The 21,453-nt window shown below is 52.6% G+C and overlaps 1 protein-coding gene across 5 annotated transcripts in view; it reads left to right on the top strand.

Moving 5' to 3' along the window:
- The window catches only part of DIXDC1 (DIX domain containing 1), an 88,539-nt gene that overhangs the window by 54,866 nt on the left and 12,220 nt on the right, over positions 1-21,453 (top strand). For all 5 annotated transcript variants that reach the window (XM_068121732.2, XM_068121731.2, XM_068121734.2 and 2 more), the window contains 3 exons: positions 14,414-14,467; positions 19,503-19,553; positions 19,720-19,824. In XM_068121732.2, coding sequence (XP_067977833.2) covers positions 14,414-14,467; positions 19,503-19,553; positions 19,720-19,824 — 210 coding nt within the window. The remainder of the gene's footprint in view (positions 1-14,413; positions 14,468-19,502; positions 19,554-19,719; positions 19,825-21,453) is intronic.

Consider the following 21,453-nt stretch of genomic DNA (forward strand, 5'->3'; position numbering starts at 1 on the left):
CTTCTTCTTCTTCACTGTACATTGCTTCTTATTCTTATTCTTCTTCATTGTACAAAGTGTGTAATAAATTACTTGTTCTTCCTGTTTCCTCTTAATTCGACCGTCTTAGTGATTTCTCCATTGGGTAAACGTGGCACGATCACAACCGCTCCAATCGGGTTAGTCCCTGTTAACGGCCCGAATTGAACTTGGGGACGACTAAGAAGAAGACCAGAGCGCTTGCTATCGCTCGGCGTGTCCACTAAAACCGTGGTTCGTGTGGGGTTATTTCCTTGCTTCCTGGGAGGCGCTGGTACTTAAGTAATCGGACTAATTCGACCTACCACCCTATTCAGCGCTGACCGGAAGGAACGTGATAGCCCCGGATCGCGTCGGCTAGATAAAAGACAAGGGAATTAATCCCCCCTTGGTAAGGGGAAGGCCGACGTTGGAGATCCGCAACAATTGGTAGTCAGGAGTGGGGATTTGGAACCTTGGACTAAATGTTTTAGACCAAATTTTGGACACCAATTTTGCATATTGGCCGCAACAATTGGTGTCAGGGGAGTGGGATTGGACCCGAAGTGCGCCTAACACACTCGAAATTACGAGCGGCCGAAATTTTGTTACATCTAAATTAAATCGTGCCATGGATAGCCAAGGCGGTCAGATGCCGGTGGGGGTAGATGAGGAGATAGAGGAGGAATTAGAGTCAACCCAGGACCCCCAGGAAGAATTGGGACAATTGGGAGAAATGAAGGAGGACATCGATGAGGGTGTAGCAGTAGAGGTGGCAGGCGAACAAAATGGCGGCACCTCGCACATGGCGGCGAGGGCCACGCCCGCTGCGCAAGTGGGGGTCGTAGATATGCAATCATATATGGACACCTTTATGGTACAAATGAGGGCTTGTATGATGGAGACAGAGCATAGGATGAAAGCTCAGGGTGAGCAATTGGGAAACCAAATTGGGGGATTGAAAAATGATATGGATGGCCAAATGAAAGAAATGAAAGACGGGCTAAATAAATTTGGAAACAGAATAGGTGGCCAAATAAAAGAGATGGGGGAAGACATTGAGCGCGAGTTGAGCGAAGAGGGCACATTGGTACGCGAAGAGGTAACGCGATTTGAGGAACGCGGGGAAAGCAAGGTTGAGCCAAGCACAGCCGGGTGGACCTGGGTAGAAATCGCGACACGGGGTATAGAAAAGCAGTCGGCCGCTGAATTGGAAAATTTTATTTTATGTGCACCAGCGGTCGTCGAGCTTAATAAAGAAAAATAAATTATAGTTGAGATTGGGGTTAAGGAGACGGCAGAGATAGGAATTAAATGGGAGAAAAAGATGGAATGTACACAAAGTCTGCATTCGCATTATGATGTCGTGCTGCCTAACCAAAATGGAAGTTTGCAGTTGGTGCAGGAGAGGAGGATCCCGAAGGTGAGTAGGGCTGTGTATGGCGCGAAAAGTTTTGGCGCGAAAGTGTTTGGCGCGAAAAGATTTTTCACGCGCTTGGGATCGCGACGTCACCCGGGCGCTTGTGGAAGGTCCGTGGTGTGCTGTGTGAAAGTGAATGGCACGCGTGTGAGAAAGCAGGCGGCGCCGAAGCGCAAGTGTGAAACAGAGTGTGAAACCGAGAGTGAGAGTGAGTGCCCAGCAGAGTGTATGTGTGAGGAGTGTGACACGGAGTGTGCAATGGCTGAGGAGAGTGTGTGAGGATGCACACTGGAACGTGTTGTAGAGCGTGTGCAGGGATGCACACCAGAGCGCATGATTGGGTGTGCAGCAGGAGATTGCACACCCGTGGGTAGATGTGCGCTGAGTGGGTGTATGCAGGAGTGCACACCCATGGTTGTTACAGAGGATGTAACGAGAGAGAGTGCACGAGAGGAGTGCGTGGAAGAGAAATGTGTAACAGAGTGTGCGAGTAGAATGAGTGCGCCTGGGTGGTATGCACGAGCGAGTGTGGTGACGAAATGTGTGGGATGTATGGGCGGCGCTGGAGCGCCGCGTTTTGTGAGTGTAGGACGGGTCGCGTGTGGATGTGAGAATGCGATTCAGGCATCGACGCAGACCGGGGCAACGTTTAGGCCGACGGACAGCCGACGCTAGCTCTCGGGGCATGGTGCACTTTGTGTGCTGCGGGGGTGGGCGGGGATCGTTGCCGCGGTAGCGTGCAAGATTCGGGCCGGGCCCCGCCCTGTATGGTCGGTGCCGTGCCGTGGCGCAAGTGGCAAACGGCACGATTCCGGGGGAGGACGGCCAGGTCAGACCTTCGCCCCCTGGCGGGCGCGGTGCTCCGACCGGGGGAGGTTGGGTCATCGTGGCGTAGACCGAAAGGCTCCGCGCCGGGATGGCGCCTGGAACCTCGGTCCGAGTATGCCTCCTCCCCAGAATCGAAAATGCCGGACGGACCCAACCAACAGGAGACAGACCACCAGTATGCATTGCTCGGCTTTGCGAAGCCGAGCTGTGAGAATGTATTTCCACCCCGAGAGGCTCAAGAGTAGTGGACAAATGGTAGCAGTGATGATGGCGAATGGTAGCTTTACCATTCACCTCACCATTGGGGCAAAGGAGCAGTAGATTATGGGGTTTGGCAGTGTGAAAGCTCGCCGAGGGCGAGCTAGGATAATGTTAGGGACTTGGAGATGACTTTAGGAGACTTGAGATTTAAGTAGAGACATTGTACAAGTAGTGGGGACGTAGTCAGATTAGATGGATGATAATGACAAGGGATGTGCTTAGTATAAGGGAAGACGGGAAGCACTAGTATTAGAGGGAAGGAGATAGTTAGATGATGCTGTGTGTGTGTAGTAGCATGGAGAAATTGTGTATGAGCTTGAGAATGCGCTTTCGGTGCAAATGAGGAATTGAGAATGAGAATCTTTGTGGTGAGAGTGAGCAAATGAGGCAATGGTCGAGAATGATGTGTGTGTGTGTGTGAAAGTGTATGAGTAGAGTATTGTGAACAAGTGTAAGTGTATTGAGTGATTGGCTTGCATGGGGTGCAAGTGAGAATACTGAGTGGTGTGGAATAAATGGTGTGGAGTAAATGGTGTGTGGAATGAGTGGTGTGGAGTGCATGGTGCGAAGGAGTGGATGGGGGAAGATGGACCCCTTCACGAATACCCGGGGAGGGTAGTTTAAAGTTAGGTAGAGGGAGTAGGTACATTGTTTGGATATTGACATCTGTGGTGCAGATAGTAGCAAGTCGTTGCTTTGAGGGGTGCATAAGTCTGTGGAGATGGCTGGGCGTGTGAGCCTGTTGGTGAGTATGGTTATTGGGGCACTCCGCCACTGGTAGTCTGTCGGCCAGGTGAGGCCGCAGGTAGGCTCTGGGAGCCAGGTAGAGTTCAGTATAGAGTTCAGCGGGGCCCGAGGATCCGAGGAGAGGACCCGGGTAGCCCAATGCCAGAGAGGGCATCATGGGGTGAGAGAGCCAGGAGGGCCTTCCCCAGGTTAGGGTAGTTGTGAGGAGCTAGGCAAGCTCGGGTGGCGACTTCAGTGGCGGAGGTGCGCAGGTAAGTAGACCTGCTGCTGGTGGTGAGGTTCCACACGACCCAGCCCCGAAATTGTGCGAGGGCACAGTATTGAAAAATGGGGGGAGTGAGACCCCAAATTTGGAAGAGCACCACAGGATGGTCAATGGGAATTTGTTTTTAGAACCGCATAGTGTAAAGAGGCCAAATGGATTGGCAGGGCAAGAGCCCGGGTAGTTTAAAGAGTTAATGTCAATTAGAAGGATAGTTAGGATGAAATCTCTTCGCACCATCCACATCCACTCACCAAGGTGACAGGACTCCACACCAGGCTTTTGCAAATGTTTGGAATGAAAGACGCATCATGACGTGGGTGAGACATTGTGTGTATTCCATCCCTTCCTCCCTGGGAGGGATTGGGAACGAATTTGGTATAGAGGGGGGATAGAAAAGACAGGACGGTAGAGACGAAATTTGTAAATTGTAAATACGGGGGAGGGTAAGGGTAGTGTAGATTGACATGGGGGTGACGAACGGCTAGGGACGAGCTTTCTCCGCTCACTCTCCCACGCCCCTCATATTGCATTGCCTTGCATGACGTGTACCCTTGCTCCCTTGCCCCCGCTAACCTCTGCTTTGTCTTCCTCCCCACCCATGGACCCATTACCTTTTGTTGAGGGGAGTGTGCAGGTGCCCTGAGCTGTGCGGCTGCATCTTTGCGCTGCACCCTGCTGAATGTTGCCTGCACCGGTACACCATATGGACCACACGTTCTGTGGCCTGGCACCTTTTGCTTGAGCAGACAATTGCTGCAAGCATTATCTTGCCCTGCGGACCACTGTGTTTTTAAGTGGCCTCGATGCCATGCAGTCGGACCACCAAAGCTGGCCCTGCTGGCCAAATTATAAAGCGGACACGGTTTGTGCACTTTTTATTAAATTCCTTTGGTGTGCCAGGAAAAGAAGACTTTAAGCTTTGATGATGGCACACCGAAGATGAAGTAAGAAGACGTCGCAGCCCAGCAGCCAGCCAAGCACAAGACATCATGGATTATTGAAATGTGATGATTGTGCATTTTTCATGATGGTGCATTTTGGTGCTTTTTGTGCATTTTTTTTATTTGTGTGCATATGGGTGTATGGTGTATTAGTGCAGTGCATTCGGTGTTTCCTCTTCTCAAAATTTCTCTTCTTCTCCCACAAAAGACAGGTCCTGGGTTGTAGTATTGTAAATAATTAGTAGTCTTGTAAATAACATGCTCCCCACCGGCTTTATGTGTAGTTTGAGGATTCTTTCCGTAATTTGGTTAATTGTGGGCGTGGGTCAGTTAGTTAGTACACAACGCAGTAGGTGGGACATATCTAGTGTTTAAAACTGTCGCACACAGGGTGTTAGGGTAAATGTAGAGGGTAACCACACCTAAGTGTCACACTAATTGTTAAAAAGTAGTCCTGACCCTTGCATCAGAACCGGTCGGGCTCATTGGTATGTGGGTTCGGCTCGGGGACGAGCCTGGCAAAGGAGAGGTGCAGTGTTGCGGTTCTGAGAAAGTGTACATATTTGATTAATAAAGGTTAAAGGTTCTGCCCCCATAGTTAGTCCACATGCAACATGTAGGTCACCTTAGAACGTTAGTTATTTCTTAGTATATGTGAGATAAGGCCATTTCCAATAGTAATACCTGCGTTGTGTAAAACAAATAAGAATAGGCTCCTTCCATTGTGCCTCCACCCTCCAAATTCCACCTCGTTGGGCAGAATCCATCCCGCGCCCCATTTGACAACTCGCAGTTTGTTACACTTGGGATGCTCGCAGTTTGTTACGCTTTGGCTACCAGCAGCGTTTGCTGCTCTTGGTTTGCTGGAACTAGCCCAGTGATACGAGGTAGGCCCAAAAATGGGGTGGAGCGGCAGCGAGGCTGAGATCTGGATTGGCAGCAGGGTGACGGTAAGCGCCACCAGCCAATCAGGGCTGAGGCGACATCGCCTGACAGGGTGTGGCTAGAGGTTCGAGAGGGTTCGCTAAGCGGCGCTATATAACCGCGAGCACAAAGCCCTTAAGAGGACTCGCAAGTGGAGAGCGTGATAAAAGGACTCGCGTGATAAGAACTGTGAAGGGCTGATGCGCACGAGAGGACTCACGTGAAGAGGACTGACGCAACTGCGATCGTTGATCAAGAGAACTCGCTGGGGGAACTTTGATGGTGAAAGGACTCACGTGATCAGGACTGTGAAGGACTATTGAAAGAGGCCTGATTGGAGAGCGCCCTGTGTTAAAGGACTTGTCGTTGTGAACGCATTGCTGGAGCGGCGCATTGCAGAGGACTTGTGAAAGCGGCGCATTGTATTGAACTATACTGGGGACGCGTATAAAGCGCCGGTATATCTATTACGTACGCCAGTGTAATCGCCCAGCTTACCGATCCCCCCGATAATTGTCCGATCCGCGCTAACGACACGCGGATAGCTTCAGGACTCAAAGGGAGTGGCTGCGGCAATGCGTCACAGGGCGTGGTTGGAACGTTCGAGAAGGCTCAGGGCGTGTCCATATAACCCGTTGCGCAAAGCCCCCACGACGTGTTAGAGAGTGTAGGATCGACGAGCAGTTGGCATTTTGAAGAGCACAGCAGAGCAGCAGTTCGGAGCAGGAGTTGAGTGGGGAGAGGTTCAAGTATTGATGAGAGTTACGAGATCGGAGAAAGCCGTGCATGAACCAAGATAAGCGCTCGTATCAAAGTGGCGCTCGGTTGAGCTTAAGGCCGAGCCTATATTGCATTGGGTTACGCGAGTGATAGCGCGCTGGTTACTAAACGCGCTGTGGAACCGCCCAGCCGCGCTGAGAGACACATACATTTCTTTCCTGCCTCATCTGCTGCCTTTTGTTCGGGAGACGCGCTGCGAGGACCCTTTTCACCGCCTGTTTGCCATCTTCGCGGGACGTGCTGGGACCGTGGAGAGCACGCCGGGCCGCCGTTCCTGGACGACCAAGGCAGTGCGTGGACACCATTCTGCCTGCAATTTCCCTGTGTGAATGCGATCGGGCCCGTGTCTGGGTTATTATAAGATTGATTAAGTTCTGCTCTGTGTCTGCTTTTTACGGCTTGTGCATAAGTGTAAATAATAATTAAACTGTGTTATTCCTTTTATTTGACCGTCTTGTGTTTTCCATCATTGACTACGCGTGGTACGAATAGAACCGCTCTAATCGGGGTCCAATATTAACGGTGACTGCACGGACCACGTGGTACGCAATCCGCTCGGTGTACTCAAATTACACGTGGCTCGCGCGAGGCTTGCTTCCCCGCTTCCGTGGCGGCGCAGGTATTTAGGTACGAGCGAGACTTGGTCCAGAAACCCTACCTTGCTTTTGCCCGGAAGGGGCGTTTCAAGTCTCGGTTATGCCAGCCCAGAAAGAACAAGGGGCTTAATCCCCCCTTGGTAAGGGTAGGAAGGGCGGCGGAAAACCGTAACAATATATATATTGTTATATATATAATTTAGTTAAACTAACACAATTGCCAAACCAACACATTTGCCAAACCAACACATTCGCCAAACTAACACATGTGACAAACCAAAACATCTGCCAAACCAACACAAGCGCCAAACCAACACAATTGCCAAACTAACACATGTGTCACAATACCCCCATAAACGTAACTATATATATATATATATATATATATATATACACACACATACACACACACACACACACACACACACACACACACACACATACATACAGGGTGAGTCAAAAGTAGCGCCCGATTTCTGTTTTTTCGGCTGTCAGATTCTTTCTGGGATGTCATGTTAATAATTGTCGGGTATAATTGTTGTTAATAATTGTTGTTAATAATGTTGTTGTTGCTAATGATAATTGTTAATAATTAATATTGTTAATAATAAATAATTGTTAATAAATAGAAATCGGGCGCTACTTTTGACTCACCCTGTATATACTAGCAAGCATGAAACCAATAAATTCCACATTCCTGTGGCACCTTCAGTCGCACGTCAGATATGGACAGCATGTTTGTGAAGGACTTCCACGAAAAACGTACCCGTTTAAATGGTTCGACACCCAATCATTGGCGAATCTGCATATGGCGATCCGCAAATGTCACGCTTAGAAAGTAGAAACCCTTACGGCGGGCGTTTCGTCATTCACTTGAACTCAATATCTCTCCTGTTTTATCATATAGATATATATCATAATAAAGTGTCTGTCCGTCCGTCTGTCTCCTCCATAAGTCCAACACCATGAAACCAAGAGGCCCCAAATTTTGCATGCATACACCTGGACCTTCAACAGATTGCAAGGATGAGAACTGGGTGTTTGGGTGTGTTATAACATCCTTTTTGAAGATGATGAACGAGGTTCTCATAAGAAAAAATCCGATATGATGGTTTACCAATATGGCGGCCTGCCATCTTGGTCAGCCCACTGCACCTCGCTGGGTTCTTAAGCCGCCATTTTATTTTGGCCTACTCAAACGTGCCTTGCCTTCAAAACACGATCGATTATTATCATTACATAATTGAAGCATATCATCAAAATCTGGATTCAGATATGAGGATTGGGTGCTGTAGACTAAAGAATGTCCAAATCTGGAGTGAAATCTGACAAAATTTACCATATCTAGCGATTGGTGAATGCTATTCAGGCTGCTTTTGCAAGCCATGGTGTTACAGTAGACAGAGCTCCCTTTTGTTTTGACTCACAAGGCCGGGGAAGTTTGGGTGTGTTCTAACACCCTTTTTTGAATTTGTCTGTTCTCAGTTGTTTCTACTTGATTTGTTGCTTGAAATCGATCTGTTTTTTTAATTCCTCGGCCATCTCAACTAGAAGCAATCAGCTTGCTATCGCTTGCCAAGCCAGCCATTCCTTAGCACCCATTTTGTTGGAGGGCTCGACAAATGAAGTGAGAAATGCCTGTGTACTTAATTAATTAGTCACAATGCCGGGGAGAGTTTGGGTGTGTTATAACACCCTTTTTTTTTCTTTTTCTTTTTTTTTTTTGTATACAAGATCGAGGCTCGTGAAAGAGCGAACATTAATCACACAGAAAGACAAACAGACACATAAAACAAATAACATCGGGAGCGGTAGACAAGATGGGGAGAGAGGGGGAAGGACACAAACACAACATTTGAGAGCAGGGACCGAGAGACATGGAGACATGGAGAGATCTGTGGGAGGGAGAGGGCTTTGGGGGGGAGGCATGTGAAGGGGGGGAGGCATGTGAAGGGGGGGGGGGTGGGAGAGGTATAAACATATGGACACTGCCAGGATTTCCAGGAAATAAGTTGGAATTTCAAACAAGGTGGATCTGGGGTGAATTAGTGGGGGTAGAAAAGATCAAGGTTATGGATGGGGGAAGATAAGAGATGGTGGTGAACAGCTGTTTTAAAGACCTGGAGGGAGGAGAGGGATTGAAGGGAGTGTGGGAGTTTGTTCCACAGGCGGGAGAAAAGAGGAATGAAAGAGTGAAGGTGAGCAGAGAGCCGAGATTTCGGCAGTTTAACCATCAGAGGATTGCTGGCAGATCTTGTGCGACCTGTAGGAATATTTGGGGGACAGAGCACAGAGAGAGCTGGGGGAGCAAGGCCGGAGAGGAGTCGGTAGAAGACAGAAAGACCACCTACCTGCCTGCGGTGAGTGAGTGAAAGGCCCTCAGAGATAGCTTCATCGCGGGAGATTCCAATGATTTTGAAAGCTTTGGATTCAACAGCGTGAAGCCGAGCCAGGTGTGAGGCAGGAGCACCAGCCCATAGGGGAGAACAGTATTCCATTGAGCTGCGGATGAAAGCCTTGTATGTGGTGAGGAGCTCAGGTGTGCCGAGGAAGGACTTCGCACGACGGAGGATGCCCAGTCGGCGACTGGCTTTGGAGGCCAGCTTGGAAATGTGGTTTTCCCAAGAAAGATCATGGCAGATAGTGAGACCCAAAAGCTTGAGTGACAGAACTTCTTGGAGAGGATTGTTGAGAAAGTAGATGGGAGGGTTGTCCAGTCGATCTTTTCGGAGAGACATAGTAAGAGAGTGAGATTTGGCAGGATTGAAAGACATGTTCCACTTGTTTGACCAGTCTGTGATTTTGTCCAGGTCTTCAGAGAGTGAGGAGGCTGCAGACTGCCGATCTGAGGGAAGAGGAATGGAGCGGCAGAGAGTGGAGTCATCAGCAAAGAGATAGAGAGGATTTTCCAGAGAGTCAGAGAGATCATTGATAAAGACCAGAAAAAGCACAGGGCCCAGCACACTTCCTTGGGGAACTCCAGCCTGAACAGGAAGGGGAGATGAGAGAAATCCATTCAGGGCCACACGTTGACTACGACCAGAGAGGAAGTCCGCAAGCCATGCATGGAGATTTCCATGGATACCATAGGAGGAGAGTTTGGTGAGCAGAGCTGGGTGCCAGACCGTATCAAAGGCCCTTGATATGTCAAGGGAGACAGCTCTGATTTCCTGTTTGGCATTGAGGACCTCCATCCATTGTTGAGACAGCAGAAGCAGCATGTCCAGAGTAGAGTGACCTGGTCTGAAACCAAATTGATGATCAGAGATCAAGCCATTGGAGAAGAGGAAAGATTTCATATCCGAAGCAATGATGGATTCCATGACTTTGCTGATAATTGGGAGCAGGCTGATTGGTCTGTAGTTGCAAGGATCTGTTTTTGCACCTCTTTTGTGTAAAGCGGTAATGTTAGCTGATTTCCAGGATGCTGGCAGATGACCTTGAGCAAAAGATAGGGTGAAAAGAACAGAGAGAGGGTGAGATAGAGCGGCAGAGCAGGATTTTAGGACCCGTGGGCTGATGCCGTCTGGTCCAGTTGCAGAATCAGAGTCGAGGTTTGACAAAAACTCCTCCACCTTGTCAGGAGAGAAGGACACAGAGTCCAGGAGCAGTTGGGTTCGACTGGGAAAGGTGGGAACAGAGAGAGATGGGTTTGGGACTAAGGATTTCGAGGCGAACACAGAGTTGAGGCATTCGGCTTTGTCACGTGCGATGTCAACTGTGTGGCCATTTGAGGTAAGGGAGGGGATGGAGGGGGAACAAACACCAGAAACGGATTTGACCAGACGCCACCAGGATTTGGAGGAAGGAGACAGGTTTGAGAGTTCATTCTTGAGTGAGGAGAGATAGTGCTTCCTGGCACTCCTGAGGGTAGACACACACTTGTTCCGAGCTTGGTGGAAGGAACTGAGATTTCCTTCAGTTGGATTAGCCTTCCAAGAGGCAAAGGCAAGTTGTTTCAGGGCAACTGCCTCACCACAAGATTCAGTGTACCATGGACGGGAGGAAGGGTAAGACAATTGAAGGCGAGATGGGATAAATCTGTGCATGAGAGAGATCAGTTTGCTTTGGAAGAATTCCCAGGAAGAATTGATGTCAGAGGCAGTGGAGATGGGAGACCAATCCAGACGATTGATGGCTGCTTGAAGACCGTCCCAGTCGGCCTGAGTGAAATGCCAGACTCGTCGACGCTGAGGAGGCTCTCTGAGAATGGCCAGAGAGATGTCCACTTTGACAAGCACATGATCAGAAGAACCGATTGGAGCAGAAGAAGAGCAGCAGACATTAGCAGGGAAGTTTGTCATAATCAAGTCTAGAAGAGAAGATACTCCATTGGCTGAGATCCGGGTCGGGAAATTGACAGATTGTGTCAATCCCAGTGAGTCACAGAAGTCCTTTGCTGAGGTGCCATGACTAGTGAGAGAGGAACCCACACCCAACCAGGTGGCATGATGACAGTTGAAGTCACCACATATGAGGAAGAGAGAGTTGGGATGAGTGGATAGAAGTTGGTCCATGTTGTCAGACATTGAAATGTAGATGGAGTCATCACTGTTTGGGGGACGGTACAGAACACATATGAACAAAAGGTGGGAGCGGAGAGGAAGCCGTAACCAGAGGTACTCCTGCGGGTGAGGAGGAAAGAGAGCAGTGCAAGGAGAGTGAGGAAGAGAGTTTTTGACAAAGATAGCCACCCCACCACCAGGCCGAGGCTCAGGTCTATCATACCGGAGGAGGGAGTAACCAGGAAGAGATATTAAGGAATCAGAGACATCTTGAAGGAGGAAAGTCTCTGTTAAGCAGATCAAGTCTGGATTGTCAGAAGCAACCTGTATGGAGAGATCAGTCAGGTTTGAGCGAAGGCCCCGGATGTTTGAGGTCCATACCGTTAATGAAGAGAGAGGGGGAGCATCGGGTACAGGACAGGGGAGGGGAGGAGTAGGGTAAGATGAAGGATGAGAGGGGGAGGTAGGGAGAGCAGTTGATAGTGTTTCAGATGTTGCAGAAGAGTTCCAAGAAAGGGAAGGATGAGGAGGATGAAAGGTTTGCTGGTGAAGGGATGCGGCACAGTGAGGGGTTGTTTGAGGGGGGGCAGAGGAAAGTAGAAGGTTTGGGGGGGTGGAGGTATGAGATAGAAGGGAGACGAAGTGGGGAGGAGGCAGCTTGGAGGAGGAGGGGGGAGGAGAGAGAATTGGAGAGGAATGGTATGGGGGGAGAATTGAATGGGAGGGATTGGGGGGGAGTTTTGAAGGGGAGGAGTGAGGGGGGAGTTTAGGAGGGGAGGGGCAAGGGGGGAGTTTTGGAGGGAAGGGGAAAGGGGGGAGATCAGGAGTGGAGGGGCAAGGGGGGGATTAGGAGGGGAGGGGCAAATGGGAAGTTTAGGAGGGGAAGGGCAAGGGGGGAGTTCAGGAGTGGAGGGGCAAGGGGGGAGTTTAAGAGTGGTGGGGCAAGGGGGAAGTTTCAGAGTGTAGGTGCAAGGGGGGGGGATTTGGATGGGAGGGGCAAGAGGGGAGTTTAGAAAGTGGATGATTAATGAAAGACGAACATTGATAACAAATTGGGTTTGTTGTGATTTTCAAGTTAGCAATCCGGTTCAGGATGATGGAGGAGGGATGGAATGAATGTGAATTTAGACCATGTAGTGAGGGAGACGTATAAGATATTGAATTTCTTTTTTTTGAAGTGGAATGAGTTGGAGAGGAAATTGAGAAAAGCCTTTTAAATAGGAAGAAAAACAGCGTGTTGTAATATACCACTGAATAAAAAACAGAAGGGGAAAGGTTAAACATATTTAAAAATATTTAAACAGAACTATGAACAATCTTATATGCACAAAAATACCAACGGGGGGAGAGCCGAGAGGGACCACCACGAGTCACGTGAACAGGGCAAACGGTGGATGGCAAGGAGATAATGGGGGTGGGGCGAACAGCACACCTGGACAGAAAATACAGGATGAGACAACAGTACACGTGGAGAAAATAAAATAAATGTTTTTGGTTTTTTTTGTTTTTTTTGGGGGGGGGCGGGGTGGGGATTTAGAACGTTAGACAGTATTATGTTCGGGGTAGAAGGGAAAAAACCAAGAGCCAAGCAAAACACACTTAAGTTAACAAAACACCGACGGGGGTACAACTACAAGGCCACACACGATGAGCAGAAAACGATTAATTAATTAATTACGAGTTACAGGAAATTCAAACCAAAACTAACTATAATCAAACAATATCACATGGACGATAAAATAACGAATTGAAATTTGACAATCTATCTGGGGAAATGGGGGAGAAACACGTGGTCGAAGAACGAACGAACGAATAAGAATGAATAAACGAATGAGCACAGAGAAGGTGATGAATGATTAACGGGGCGAACCACCACTTGGTGAACATTATTCAGGCTGCTTTTGCAAGCCATGGTGTTACAGTAGACAGAGCTACCTTTTTGTTTTTCACATACCCATTTTTTCATTGACTAACATTTTTGTGCGATAAAGTCACTCTCCCCCTCCCTTCCTCGTCCCCCCTCCCCTCCTCCTCCCCCCTCCCTCCAGCTTCCTCGCTCCACCTTCCTTCCCTTCTCTCTCTCCTCCTCCTCCTCACTTCCCCACCTCTCCTTCCCTCCTCCCTCCCTTATTTCTCTCCCTCCACTCCATCCTCTCCTCCTCTCTCTCCGCCCTCCTTTCCTTCCCCCTCCCTTTCCTTCTCCTCACCATTTCTCTCCCCCTTTCCTCCCGCCTCCTACTCTCCCCCTTAACCCCCTCCCCTCCCTCCTTCCCTTCTCCTCACCCCTTCCCTCCCTCCCCTTCTCCTCAACCCTTCCCTCCCCTTCCTCCTCCCCCTCCCCTTCCTCCTCCCCCTCCCCTTCCTCCTCCCCCTCCCCTTCCTCCTCCTCTCCCCTTCCTCCTCCTCCCTCCTCTCCTCCCTTCTCCCTCCCTCATCTTCTCCCCCCTCCTCCCTCCCTCATCTTCTCCCCCCTCCTCATTCATATTCCCGTCAGGAAGCCATATTGATATTGATACCCGGAAACCTTTGTACTTTTGTTCGTATCAAATAAGGCATTGATGGGGAGAGGATGGCGAGTATGTTTTTGTGTCATGGTTGGATTCTTATTTGGCCGTCCAAAGGTCAATAGCTGAAGTCCTTCTACTCAAGTCAGTAGAAACAAACTCTTGGATAAACACGAATAGATAAAGCATGAATTCTACTCTTCATGATCTCGTTCCATCCCACTGCGACCAGTTCGGCCTATTCTGCCCTTGTGCCAGATCATCCATCCTGGCATCATATTTGTCCCGTAATGAAGTGGTAAACGTGCGAGTCTTTCTGACCATGTCGGCCATAGTTGATGTCCAGCTCGGTCTGTGTTCATGGAGTCGAAAGGCCTGTGCAATATCCCAACCTCAAGGTGATACGATAGCTGTGTGGCAATGCTCGGTCAGCATTTGGTAGAATCAATGATGTTTGCTTTCATCGCCCACCTCTTACACATAACATAAAGGTCCTATAGAGCCAATGTATCGGCCTTTATTCAGAGATGATACCTTTGCCTCTATATAGGCCCCGTTTACTTGGAGGTGTGATGGTGTGGATAGTTTATGGCGAGATTGCAGTTTGTATGCACGGCTGATTAAACTCTCCCTTGTCCCTACTAGAGCATCCTGAAGAGCAGATTATCTGAAGCGTTGGAGCAACGTGAGCAGCTTCAGGTGAGTAATAATCACTCGCATTAGAATAGTGTAGGCCTGTCATGAAGGAGGGGGTTGAGCTTGAGCTTGAACAGCAGGTTGGCAGCAATGGAAGCGCAACATGGGCTGGGCGGGTGCTGAAAGCCGGAAGTTGTTACAGGAGATTCTATTGTGGCGGACACAAAAGCCCACTGGCGTGGTGACATCATTCCACGCACCAAGTGGGCGGTGGCCACGTCCGAGGGGTAGGCGTGGCCTCATGAGAGACACCGGGCGCCCAGCCCGGAGCGGTACAGTGTTACAGTGTAGTCTTGAATAAAGGCGTTTATATGTTACCGCTTGTCCGCTACCTCCTTGCTCACAAGCAGCGCGCGTAACGCCGCGCTTTATTGGTGACCCTCGACGTTGGATCTGCCGGAGCGATCCTTCCACACGCGACGCCATCGCCATGGCCGCCTTCGTCAAACTTCCGGAATTTTGGGAGGCTCAGGCCGAAGTCTGGTTCGTCCAGGCCGAAGCCCAATTTCAGCTTCGGCACCTCACCGGCGATGACACGCGCTACTGCCACGTCGTCGCCTCCCTCGGGCCCGGCACGGCCGCTCGAGTTGTGTCCGTCCTTCGCCACCCACCGGACGGCCACAAGTACGAGGCACTCAAGCGGCTACTCCTAGCCACGTTCAGACTCACGGACGACGCACGGGCCGACCGCCTCCTGGATCTCCCCGAGCTCGGTGAGACGCGCCCGTCGGTCCGAATGGACCATATGCTGTCACTGTTGGGCGACGAAGCCCCCGGTTCGCTATTCCGGGCGCTTTTCCGTCGCCAACTTCCAGCGCAGGTTCGCCTCGCGTTGGCCGGGACCGGGCTAACGGAACCCCGAGCATTGGCGGCCGAGGCGGACAAGTACTTCGCCGCTTCGGACACGCGGGCGAGCGTTGGCGTGGCCGTCACGGCCTTCGACGCTGCTGTTCCACAGCATCATCTTCTACAGCACGCTGATGTTCCACAGCATCATCTTCTACAGCACGCTGATGTTCCACAGCATCATCTTCTACAGCACGCTGATGTTCCACAGCATCATCTTCTACAGCACGCTGTGGTTCAGCAGCATGCTGATACGCACCTCGTGAACGCCGCCACGCCCCGCCCACCGCCGCGGCGAAAACCGCCACCGCGGGGAAACCCGTCGACTCCACCGGCCTGGCGGAGCCAGCCGCGCTCCTCCAGCTCCACCACCTGGTGCTGGTTCCACGCCAAGTTCGGCCACGAAGCTCGGCGGTGTCATCCGCCGTGCTCCTTCAAAGGGTCGGGAAACGCCCGGGCCGGCGCTCAATTGTGGCGATGAGCGCCGGCCGTTCGAGCAGCCTGCTGTTCATAACGGACACCTTCTCCGGGCGCCGTTACCTGTGCGACACGGGAGCACAGGTGAGTGTCATTCCCGCCGGCATGTCAGACAAGCACGCCGCGGGTGGGGGCCCCGCGCTGCTTGCCGCGAACGGGACGCCCATCCGTACGTACGGAAAACGCTGCCTCTCTCTGCGGTTTGGAGGGCAGGTTTTCCGATGGACGTTCGTCACCGCCGACGTGCCCATGGCACTGCTTGGCGCGGACTTCCTGTGCGCTAATGGGCTCCTGGTCGACGTCAAGCGCAGACGGCTTGTCCAGGCCGAGACGTTCAGCTCGCTCGCATGTGCGTTGCCCAGCTCAACGAGCGGCTTGCCAAGCGGCTTGCCGAACGATTCGGTTCCGGCCACGTTGGTCTGTACGCTTCCGGCAGCGGACGCATTCACCCGCCTCCTCGCCGGTTTCCCGGCCCTCACGCGGCCCACCTTCTCGGCGGGGGCCGTCAAGCACGGGGTGGCCCATCACATCCCCACCGTCGGGCCACCGGTCTACGCCCGGGCACGCCGCCTCGAGCCGACGAAGCTGGCGGTGGCAAAAGCGGAGTTCGCTACCCTGGAGCGACTCGGCATCGTTCGGCGCTCAGAGAGCGCTTGGGCGTCGCCGCTGCACATCGTGCCGAAGCCCGGCGGGGGATGGCGACCGTGCGGGGACTATCGCCGTCTCAATGACGCCACGACTCCCGACCGCTACCCCGTCCCCCACATTCAGGACTTTTCCGCCCGTTTGGCGGGCAGGTCCTTCTTCTCGAAGGTGGACCTCATACGCGGCTACCATCAGGTCCCCGTCAGGCCGGAGGACGTCCCGAAGACGGCGGTCATCACGCCATTCGGACTCTTCGAGTTCCTGCGCATGCCCTTCGGTCTGAAGAATGCGGCTCAGGCGTTCCAGCGACTGATGGACAGCGTCCTGCGCGACTTGGATTTTGTCTACGTCTACCTGGACGATATCCTCGTCGCCAGCGCGTCCCGCGAAGAGCACCTACGCCACCTCCGCACGCTCTTCGAACGCCTGGGCCAGCATGGCCTGATTGTGAACCCCGCAAAGTGCCGGTTCGGCGCCGCCACAATCGATTTTCTGGGGCACCGTGTCACCAGGCACGGAGCCGTCCCCCTGCCGGCCAAGGTGGAGGCGGTGAAGGGGTTTCCGCGCCCCCGCACGATCAGAGGGCTGCAGGAGTTCCTGGGCATGGTGAACTTTTACCATCGGTTCCTGCCCCGTATCGCCCAGCTCCTGCGCCCCCTGCACGAAGCTCTCCGAGGTAAGCCGGGCAAAGGCGACGTTACCTGGACCGAGCAGATGCACACGGCGTTCACGGGCGCGAAGCTCGCCTTGGCTAACGCCACCATGCTCGCGCACCCGGCGCCCGATGCACCGATCGCCCTCACCACCGACGCCTCGGACTACGCGGTGGGCGCGGTGCACGAGCAATGGGTGCGTGGAGCTTGGCAACCGCTGGCGTTCTTTAGCCGGCAGCTTCGCCCGCCCGAACGCCGTTACAGTACCTTCGACCGCGAGTTGCTCGGACTTCACTTGGCGGTCAGGCACTTCCGCCATCTGCTCGAGGGCCGGGCGTTCACTGCCTTCGTCGACCACAAGCCGCTGATCTTCGCGATGGGCAAGGTCACCGAGCCGTGGTCGGCCCGGCAGCAGCGTCACCTCTCGGCCGTGTCCGAGTACACGACGGACATCCAGCACGTCGCGGGGAAGGACAACCCGGTGGCGGATTGCCTTTCCCGGGCCGTCGCCCACGCAGTCCACCTCGGCATCGACTATGCCCGGATGGCAGCGGACCAGGCCGCTGACCCCGACGTCCAGGCCTTGCGGACCGCCGTCACGGGCCTCCGCGTCACCGAGGTGCCGTTCGACGGCGCGGGCGTGGCCCTCTTGTGCAACGTCTCCCTCGGGCGTCCTCGCCCCATTGTGCCCGCGGGCTGGCAGCGCCAGGTGTTTGACGCCATCCACGGCCTGTCCCACCCGGGCGCGAGGGCCTCCCAAAGGCTGATCGCCGACAAGTTCGTCTGGCATGGCCTCCGGAAGGCCGTCCGCGGCTGGGCCAGGACATGCCTCGCGTGCCAGCGCGCCAAGGTGCACCGGCACACCCAGGCCCCGTTGGCCCCGTTCACGGTGCCGGAACGCCGGTTTGACCACGTCCACGTGGACCTGGTGGGACCTCTGCCCCCCTCGCGGGGTTTCACCCACGTCCTCACCATGGTGGACCGCACCACCCGGTGGCCGGAGGCCGTGCCCTTGGCGTCGACAACGGCGGCCGATGTCGCGCAGGCTTTCATCGCCACCTGGGTCGCCAGGTTCGGCGCCCCCTCAGACATCTCATCCGACCGCGGCCCCCAGTTCACCTCGGAGCTCTGGGGGGCGGTTGCGCAGGGGCTCGGGGTCCGGCTGCACCGAACCACGGCCTACCACCCCCAGGCTAACGGCCTGTGTGAGCGATTTCACCGCTCATTGAAGGCCGCGCTCCGGGCCACCCTCCGCGACGGCGGCTGGGTCGACAGGCTCCCCTGGGTCCTGCTGGGCCTCCGGACGGCGCCCAAGGAGGACCTGCGCGCATCCGCGGCGGAGTTGGTCTTCGGGCAACCGCTGCGGGTGCCGGGCGAGTTCCTCCCCGACTCCACGGCACCATGGTCCGCGGCACAGCAGCGCTCCGCTCTGCAAGAGACCGCCCAGAGGTTCGCCCCGGTGCCAACGGCATGCCACGGGCACCCACCGACGCACGTCGCCCCGGAGCTTCGCACGGCGGAGTACGTCTTCGTCCGCCACGATGCCCATCGGACACCACTGCGGCCCCCGTACGACGGGCCTTTCCGCGTGCTGGAGACCGGGGCGAAGCACTTCACCCTGGACATCGGCGGTACTCCTGACCGGGTTTCGGTAGACCGCCTCAAGCCGGCCCACCTCGATGTGGACCATCCACCGCCAGTGGCCCGACCCCCACGTCGGGGCCGCCCTCCTGCGGGCGGACCCCCGGCACCGCCCAGCCCCGCCGCCACGCCGCCCCCCGGTCCTGCACCCATCCCAGGAGCAGCCAGGGGCATCCCACCTGGCATCCCTGCACCCCGGACGCCGCCGATCGCCAGGGGGCGCTTCGGCCGGGTCATTCGTCTGCCCCGCAAACTGGCCCTCCAGGTGCGCGGGAATTCTGGGGGGGCGCGTGTGGCGGACACAAAAGCCCACTGGCGTGGTGACATCATTCCACGCACCAAGTGGGCGGTGGCCACGTCCGAGGGGTAGGCGTGGCCTCATGAGAGACACCGGGCGCCCAGCCCGGAGCGGTACAGTGTTACAGTGTAGTCTTGAATAAAGGCGTTTATATGTTACCGCTTGTCCGCTTCCTCCTTGCTCACAAGCAGCGCGCGTAACGCCGCGCTTTACTATGATGTTTTTTGGAGGGCAGGTGACACTTCATTCCAATCAAGCACTCACTGATTTTTGTGACATCGATTCCCTTTGAATTCGCTTTCATTAAGACGATTCTTCCTCCTCCCTCCTTTTTCTTCTTCTTCTTCTGACTCTCATTCACATTGTTTTCCTTGATTGTCGTCACATTGTGTGACTCGTCTCACGTATGATGCTTTTAACGTCTCACAAGTCGAAGGACATATCTCGACTGTGCATTCTTCTTCTTCCTTTGGTGCAGCAAAAAATTTTGATGCACGAAAAAGACTACCTTAGTCTTCATAAGCTTAAGGTAAGCGACACAAAGTGCATGCACATCACGTGACTTATTACTCTCTCGTTTGCCTGACCTTCCAGAAATTATGATTCAATCCCTGTGTTAGCTCATCCCATGTTCACTAACATGTGTGTACGTATAGACACGACACACACACATGACTGCGGCCTGTCGTGCGCAGGAACATTTGGAGCTGCGCGTTACGGATCTGGAAACGGTTTACCTGGAGCTTCAGGAGCAGCTCGGTCGCGTCAGAGCAGAGAGGGACGTGCTCCAAAACGAGAAGGTCTTGAGTTTGAACAAAAGTTGATATTTTTGTCCCACGATCTTCCTCACCACCCCACCCCTCCCTCACCTTTGTACAAGACAAGGACGAGAAGATGAGACTTCCTCGTTGGTGCTCGGACTCCTTGGTACAAAGACTACTCCATATTGAATCTTTCGTCACAAACTCCAGTTACTGGAGAGCTTCAGATTTATTGCAATACTGATTTATTTATTTAATTTCTCGATTAGCAAATACAATATACGGGATTAAAGGCAAACACAAATCGAAATGAAGCATCGTATCATTGTAGTGAAGCAAACACAAACCATGAACGTATTGAATGCGACCGATTGGAGAAACCTTGAAGGGAAGACAGTTCGAGAAGGAGAACAAAGAAGAACTTCTTCCTTAATATGACCCGACTGCAAAGCCGCAATGAGCCGGCGAAGCCAAAGCCTCTTTTCGCAATTTATTTTTTTCGCAATTTCAATTTCTTTTTCGCAATTTTGCAATTGCGAATTTCGCAATTAATGCAATTTTAGAACTTTTTCGCAATTTTTAATGCATACTTCCGCATCCGCAAGATGGCAGCCTCCATGGAGCGATTTGGTGCGTCAAAGCTCCGAAATTCTCAAAGGATCCAGCAAAATCTGGCTTTTCAACATAATACGCGTTCATTCACAACACCGGCTTCGCCGGCTATTAATGTGCTGGCATTACTTTGAGGTTACAGATCAAATCAGACCTTTCAAGACCAAAATCTCCACCATGCACCTCTTACTCAATCTGCTTCAATAGTCTGATTTAATCTTTAACCTCAAAGTAGTGCCAGCACATTCATAAAAAAACAAGCTCTTCTTTGTTCTCCCATTTTGGAACTGTCTTCCTATTGGTTCCTTGAACTTCAAGTCTTCTCCGATTGGTCACATTCAATGTGTTTGTGGTGGTGGTGGGGTTAACGTGGGTAGAAAAGATCATGCTTTTGGATTGGGGAAGATCTGAAATGGTGGTGAACAGCTCTTGAAGACCTGGAAGGAAGAATGAGATTGAAGAGGATGTGGAAGTTGATTCCACAGGCAGTAAAAAAGAGGAACAAAAAAGTGAAGGTGAGCAGGGATTCTAGATTAGGTCGTTTCACCAGAAGGGGGTTGATGGTGGACCACGTGAGCCGTGCACACACCTGAGGGAGAGGGGAGGGTCAAAGCATGGAAAGAACAGAGGATGCAAGACCAGAAAGGAGGCGGTCGAAGACAGAGAGACCACCAACCTGTCTGTGATGGTGAAGTAAGTGATAGGCCCATTGACTTGGATTCTTCGTGGAGAAGTTTGCTGCCGTTAACAGTTTGCTCTTCCTTTGGAAGAACTTGTCCCTGTGGTTGTTTGAGAGTTTTACATCCGGGTTGACAGCCATGACGACAACCTTTAACGTGGAGGATCAGGGATTTAAAACCTGTGTTCCATCTCCTCGTCACCTACCGACCAAGACTATGGGGTGTGGACTGCCCTGATTTTTTTTTTTGTTAGGGTCTCCTCTCAGCTCTGTGTAGCAGACTCACGACACACAGGTGTTGGGACAGTATTGGATAGTGGAACTGCCCCTGGGATGTGAGGGACAGTGTCCAATGAGAGGCCCTATTTTCGCTTCTC

This window comes from Myxine glutinosa, chromosome 7 (genome assembly GCF_964187855.1).
Source record: "Myxine glutinosa chromosome 7, kmMyxGlut1.1, whole genome shotgun sequence".
Lineage (NCBI taxonomy): Eukaryota > Metazoa > Chordata > Myxini > Myxiniformes > Myxinidae > Myxine > Myxine glutinosa.